General features: G+C 35.7%; 1 protein-coding gene across 2 annotated transcripts in view; it reads left to right on the top strand.

Moving 5' to 3' along the window:
- Nucleotides 1-360: 360 nt before the first annotated feature.
- The window catches only part of LOC107086824 (caspase-8-like), a 12,163-nt gene continuing 5,309 nt past the window's right edge, over nt 361-7,214 (top strand). The window contains exons 1-9 of one of the 2 annotated variants that reach the window (XM_015378028.1): nt 361-701; nt 2,258-2,399; nt 2,491-2,666; nt 3,693-3,798; nt 4,641-4,802; nt 4,892-4,958; nt 6,487-6,542; nt 6,646-6,754; nt 6,910-7,037. In XM_015378028.1, the coding sequence (XP_015233514.1) occupies nt 2,292-2,399; nt 2,491-2,666; nt 3,693-3,798; nt 4,641-4,802; nt 4,892-4,958; nt 6,487-6,542; nt 6,646-6,754; nt 6,910-7,037 (912 nt within the window). In that variant the 5' untranslated portion in view covers nt 361-701; nt 2,258-2,291. Of the gene's footprint in view, nt 702-2,254; nt 2,400-2,490; nt 2,667-3,692; nt 3,799-4,640; nt 4,803-4,891; nt 4,959-6,486; nt 6,543-6,645; nt 6,755-6,909; nt 7,038-7,214 lie in introns of both variants that reach the window. The other variant, XM_015378027.1, reaches the window with a different exon arrangement.

A 7,214-nucleotide genomic window follows, 5' to 3' on the forward strand; every position in this document is an offset into this window, starting at 1 on the left:
GAGAGAGAGAGAGAGAGAGAGAGAGAGATCCACCCCAAAATAAAATATCGTTCCCTATACCTTTATGCTCGCTTTACTTTTTTTAAATAAAATATTAAGTTTTACAGTGTACTGAATTAAATTTTCCAAAGTCCGAAATCCATTTCCATGAGGTTTGACCTGTTTTCTTTTTGCTATGTCGCCATGTTTGTAAACTCAATGACAGACTAAATATAAACTTTGTTTTTTACTTTACTTTCTCACTCACTCACACAGATGGAGCCAAACTCACCAGTTTTTTTTTCTTTGCACTGCCACTCACAACATGGCGGCGCACGTATGGTTACGCAACGCAGCCTAAGGAAGCTGAAAAGTTGCCTTCCGACAAAAAGTTTATAATTTTACTGTACATCTTATGAAACGCTAACCTCAACTTGCAACTTAATGCAACTAAATAGTTTATAAATTCGTCCCTTAGGATGGAAGAAAAACTAAGGAAGTGGGTCGGAAGTGATAAGGGAGTGACGTTTTCCTTTTGCTTAAAAACATGCGCTCTGAATCCTCTGAAAATGAAACCTTAGTGAGCTACAAACCACTTTCAAAACCAGAAGTCTTTTTTATTGCTTCAAAATTGTGTTTTGTTTCAGAGACGAAATTCCAAACCAGCAACTCGGATCCTTTATTGCGACTTTTTTCTCTAAAACCTCCAAACTTCGGAATAAGTGAGTATCTGTAACTTTGTTAGTTGGTAAACTAAGCCCTCCCAGTTACTCTAAGGCAAATTTAACTAACAACCAACTTTAACGCCATTTTATCTATTCAAAAATTAGGCCAATTTAAATGGCAGACAGTCTGATATAAACCTACAAACATCAGTCATTACAATATTTGTTGTTAGTTAGAACATTGCTATAGTTTTTATTATCGCCATTCTGACGTAATTTTCTCCTATTGCCATCAGGCAGGAAGTAAAATAATATGGGAATAAATACCTAGATAACTCGGGTGTGGCAAAGGTGAAAAACAACAACTCAGAAGACATGAGACTAACTTAAGACTAAATAAAAGCTTCACATTTAAGCTGCTACAGCAAATAAAAAAATAAATTTGAAAAGGAAAAAAATACTGTGCTGTTATTATGAAGACATGCAGACAGAATAATGCAGAAACTACAGCGAAAACAGAACAGGTAAAAAAAAAAAAAGGTCAAATTATTTATTAATATCTCTATTCCTTAACATCTGTAAGTCACATATTAAACAGACTGGAAGGAATTTAAATATTGATCAGATCAAGAACCCGGGCTCCTATTAGTATGGCTGTAAACACATACTGGGCCTGTTGGTTACAAGCAAAGATGATGAAGTCTAACAGCAGCATGGAGGAAACATCTGTAGAGGCGTCCCTTTGTGCATCTAAGATACAGCAGTCTGTCATATCAATTCAAAATATTGCAATAAATAAATGACCTCCGATTCATTAATTGTAGCATGACCTCATGAGGACATAAAAAACATAATTTTGAGTTTGATAAGAAGTAATTTCAGGTTAAAGATATGCACTGAAGCATAAATGGAAATAGTCTGTAATTTTCAGTTGATTTAAGAAGAATATTCTGTGTTTTGTTTACAGTGAGTCCATCTGCTGTTATTAGAAAGACATATATATATATATATATATATATATATATATATATATATATATATATATATATATATATATATATATATATATATATAGCAGGCTGCTCAGTGGTACAGTGGGCAGCACTGTGGCCTTGGCTTCAGGCAAGAAGGTTCCAGGTTCAGTTCCCAGCCCGGGGTCTTTCTGCATGGAGTTTTTATGTTCTCCCTGAGCATGCGTGGGTTCTCTCAGGGTACTCCAGCTTCCTCTGACAGTCGAAAAAACATGATTCTCTAAATTGTCCTTAGGTGTGAGTGTGTGTGTGAATGGTTTTTTATCTCTGTGTTGCCCTGCGATGGACTGGCGACCTCTCTCGCCCGTAGACAGCTGGAGATGATCACCAGCATCCCTCGCGACCACGCTTGGGATAAGCATGACATGATGTATATATTCATATATACAGAGAGAGACATCTTTAGCAGGGAATAACAATAAAAAACGATTTACACTAATATTGTCACTGGCTGGAAAGTTTGTTTCTGTTTACTGCCATGCTGTTTTCCTGATTACTTTCTGAAACATCCTAGAGTGTCTTTTAGTGACCTCTTCACACCTGCTTACTGTTTATATATTGTTTGATCTGTTTCCACAGCAGCTCTAAGCTAAGAACCATATAGGAGTGAGAGGAGATGGACAGAGTGCTGCTGTCCCGGATCGACGAGGACCTGGACTCTTCCGAGGTGGCAGAGCTGTGCTTTCTGTGCAGCGATATAATCAACAGAAAACGCCTCGAAGGGGTGAGAAGCATGTTTGGGGTTCTGTTGTGTCTCTGACGTTTTTCTCTTCAACATCCATTTATGTTTTTTTTCTTTTGTGATCCTCCTATAGATAAAGGATGCAAAGGAGCTGTTCATGAGAATGGAGGAGAAAGGTCTCCTGGAGAACAGTTCCTTCCTCTCTCAGCTGCTGTACACTATCCATCGAGCAGATCTCCTCAACATGCTGGAGAATGACAGCAGACAAACAGAGGAAACAGACGCTAATCCCTTCCTCTCGGAATACAGGTAACAGAGGCGGCAATCACATGCTGTAAAGGCAGCAATGATACAGCAGAGTTGCTCAAATGATTCAGTTCATTACCTTTGATCTGAAGTTCAGCATTTCTACACATTTCTATCTATTACAAAATGTTAAAAACTCAACTGCACTGGAAAAAATCAAAACCTAGATAAGTAATTTTTTCTTAAAATAAGTGCATTTCTTCTTAAATTGAGGAGATTAAAGAGACATTGTGCCAATGGAACGAGACAATTTAGATTTAAAATAAGAAGACACAATTGCATCGTCTTATTTCAAGTGCATATTATCTAATTATCTTATTTTAAGGTTAAAATACTCATTCCATTGGCAAAAAACAAATGTACCTATTAAAATCATGGGTAAATACACTTAATTTAAGAAATGTTTACTTATTTCTAGATCATTTTTGCAGTGTGGCCTATATGTTTGTCTTGAAAAGGAAATACTGAAGTTCACCATGAAGCTATGGGTGATAATGTACAGTAGAGGTGGAAGGATTTAGGTATTAATTGTTGAAATACAAGTGACTAAGGAGGAGAAGTAAAAGGAAGAAAGGAAAGAAAAAAAGGATGGAAGCAAAAAAGGGTGTAAAGAATGAATGAGGGCACACCATAAAAGAAAGGGGGGACAAAAGGAGAAAAAGATACACGGAAGAAGGACATAAGGAATGGCAAAAAAATTAAGAAAGGGAGGAAGATGCATAGAAGCAAAGACACCATTAAAGAGTTAGGCATGATAAAAAGAGAAGACACAAAGATACATCATCCTTCTGGTTTCTTGACTCCATGTATTTTATTCAAACCTGACAGAAACCATGTTGATTTGTCATTAAAAAAGATGCTGAATAGAATAGATATTTGAATGATTGAAATGAACAAAGGTGCTTAAAGCATCCATTTTTATTTTGCAGTCATATAGTAAACTGGTCTAAACTATTAGTGTCTATGTCTGTTTTCATTGCTTTCCTTCTTCCATGTGGTTTATTTGAACTTATGTGCTCTCACTTTAAGGTTGTTGCTTTACAAAATCCATGAGGATTTGACCCAAGAGAACCTGGATAAGTTGAAGTTTCTCCTCAAAGATAAGATGCCTAAACGACCCCTGGAGCTGAGCAGCGTGAGAACACACCCGCAATCTTTGAGCTGCAGCACACAGCATAGCAACTCATGACATCATAGCTCAACTTTTTACCTCAGTTAAAGGTTCTAAGTATTAGCATCCACTGTATGAATGAACAAAGAAAACTAGCCAAGCGGAGGAAATAAAGATTTTGTGTTTACACTAAATTTGGCAACTCTAAGATGCGTATACATTAAACTTAGATACATGTAAATTATGTCCCGCTTGTTGTAAAGGGCTTCCTATTGGTTACTCTCTACAACTTCCTGTTGTACTTTTGGGGCAGACAGAAGAAGTTCAAAAAAGTTTTTTTACTAGGTAAAGTTGCTTACTTGAAAACTCTACAGCAGAGCTTTTAGAAAGTTTTCACCGCATCTGTTAGTGCTTTAAACGTGCCCTCTTAAAAACAATACACACAATAACTGTTTAGCACCATTCAAAACATACTTCTGCTCAAAATAATGCATCAATAATGTGTTAATGATCTGGTTATCTCTCAACATTAGGATAATCCTACTGGAGCAGCAGGTTATTGTGGCTTTTCCATATATATTTAGTTATTCCCATATATCAGGTTTGATTTTTCTGAATCATGCAGGATGTTTTTCTAATAAAAGAAGGAAAAACGTTAATAATTTATTTATCATGCTCCTAATATTTTGCAATTAAAAGGCAGGAATTTTAACAGTGCTTTTTAAAGCTATTGAGTTTTCCTGCACCTTCTTGTGTTATTAGTCTTTAATGCTCCTCAGGTGCCTCCTAAGGTGGGTGGGGCTTGTAGTTTTCATATAACTTTTCGACATCTTCATTAAAAAATTTTCTTTCTCTTTCAATTACAGACAGCTCTGAATGTGTTTTCTGAAATGGAGAAGGCCGGACTAATCTCAAACAGAAACGTTAGGGAGCTCCACGTTCTCCTGTTGGAGTTTGATCGACAGCTGGCGATGACTGTGGAAAACTACATGAACAACACCACTCCTCCTGTCAGCAGCAGTCAAGAGGTCTGTCTCTGTGTTAAAGCTTCCTCTCTCATACATAAATCCTGTAGCTCATTAGCTGACTGACACGTGCAACTGTTTCTCTCCAACAGAGATCGAACGGCATTCCTCACGTTTTACAGCCATCTTTGTCCATGTGTGAGACTCAGCCTGCACAATGTAAGGCTCTACTTTCAAAAGATTTGCTCACTTATTTGTATTAAAAACATTTAAAGACTTAAAATGGCTATAAACTAGAATTCGACCAATGCAGAATTTTTAAGGCTGATACTGATTATTTTGACATCAGTCTAACAAATCCCAGCTATGTGCAGCCAGCTTTTGAATAAAAATTTTTATTTGGCTCATTGTTACATCAGATATTTATTTCTTTTCCATTGAGACAAAAAAGAAATCATAATTTATTGATGCAATGTCATAAATCATTGTAATGCACTAAAATGTGGAGAAACTTGTGCCATCAGACACAGAAATTGAATAGAGCTGATGGAGTAGATATTCATTTGAAATTTGGAAAAGGTTTACTTTCAATTCTATGATTCATTTTCAGTTTAAATATTCAATTTATTTATGCTTGTGACCAGGCCTGTAGGCCATAGAGTAATCAAAAACAGTTTGACATTTCACATCTGGTTAAATTTACTCTGTAGGATTTTAGGCTGCAGCAGAGGGCTTAGCATTAGCTTAGTACATGAAATTAATGATATCAAATAAAAGATACATTAAGAACAAGAAAGATTTTTGGGCTAACTGTAACAGCTAACTGTAGCTGTTAGCCAAAGATGCTAAACTAGCATAATATGCATCACCATTGTTCTAGGTTTCAACATTGATAGTTTTGATGTGAATTGTTGGGTATTGACATCTGCCAGCTCAAAATGTGTCGAATATGTGTTTAACCAAATGTAAAACCAAATTTTTTCAACTGGTAATAAATAATAGTAAGGTAAAAATAGACAAATAACATTTTGAATGAAACGAAAAACTTTTTTTCAGAGCAAATGAATTCAGTTTAGTTTAATAAATTTTTAGAATGATGCTTTTACATTTAAGTAACATGAAAACAGTCAATCAGGGCAATAGAAAATGGAACCTTATGCTTTAAGAAGCAGTCAATAAATGTACTTTACAGCCTAAAGCTGCTTTTCTGTGAAAGTAGAAGGCAGACAGTGATAGAATTTATAACACTGCAGACATAAACATTGACATGACCATCAAATGTTTCCTCCTCCATTTTTCACTGAAACCTTTGTGTATTTTTTTTTTATTAAAATTTCTGAATCACAGGCAGACTTTAGTTGTAACTGGTTTCAGCAGATTGTCAAACTAGAAGAACATATTACCGTACCAAATATGGAGTTCCTTTGTGGCATTGAAGTAAAAGAGCATGTCCAGCTGTATAGGATCTGTAATGACGTTTTTTTGTGTAACTATAATGGTAAAACACTAATTAAAATGTCATTATTTGAAATATCTGCTTCTATTTAAAAAAAAAAAAACAGTGCATAGACTAACCTAGAATTTAATTTGTAATAAATCTTACAATCCAGCAAAGGTGGCAGGACAATAAAAGGGTGCAATCTAAAGGTGTGGTTATGCTGCAGTATCAGTTAAAGTAGCATATTAAAGCTTAGAAAGACCTTTTTCTCTGTATTCTTTAATCTCCCACACCATGTTTGTTTTCCAGATGTAGACGTTTGCTCTGATACTCAATCACAGATAACGCTGCCTTTATCTGATGAGGTAACTGATATTACACACTCACAGTTTTCTCTTGTTCATTTTACTCATCCATGTGTCTCATCAAGGGCCTTTTCTCACCTGGCTCTGTCCTTTTGTCCTGTAGACAGAGTACTACGTTTTCACTAAGAATCCCAGAGGTCTGTGTGTGATCATCAACAATGAGACCTTCAGTGGCAAACTCGGACGTCGCGAGGGCACTGACTCGGATCAAAGTAGTTATTTTTATTTATATTAACAGCTTTCAGTTCAAATAATGCATCTTTTGTGTCCTTTATTGGCTTGATATAGTCACTAATCAGTTTTTGTTTCAGATAAATGACCTATCGGTGAATAACCTTTAATTTGACTTATCTTCTATGTGATACAGACGCTCTAGACTCACTGTTCAATAGCTTTGGCTTTACGGTGGAGCCACACAAAAATCTAACTGCTGAAGAGATTCTAAAGAAAATAAAGGAACTGAGCGAAAGGGATTTTTCTATGGAGGATGCCTTTGTGAGTAGTTTCTCTTACCATCATCTTTAAGGAATGCGTTTTCAGAAGTTGTACACATGGTATACACTGCAAAAAAATCTAAATCTAGATAAGTCATTTTTTTTTTTTTTATTGAGGAGGTAAACGAGACATTTTGCCAATGGAACAAGACAATTTACACTTAAAATAAGAAACCAC

The sequence above is a fragment of the Cyprinodon variegatus genome, unplaced genomic scaffold (genome assembly GCF_000732505.1).
Source record: "Cyprinodon variegatus isolate N-32 unplaced genomic scaffold, C_variegatus-1.0 Scaffold163, whole genome shotgun sequence".
Taxonomy (NCBI): domain Eukaryota; kingdom Metazoa; phylum Chordata; class Actinopteri; order Cyprinodontiformes; family Cyprinodontidae; genus Cyprinodon; species Cyprinodon variegatus.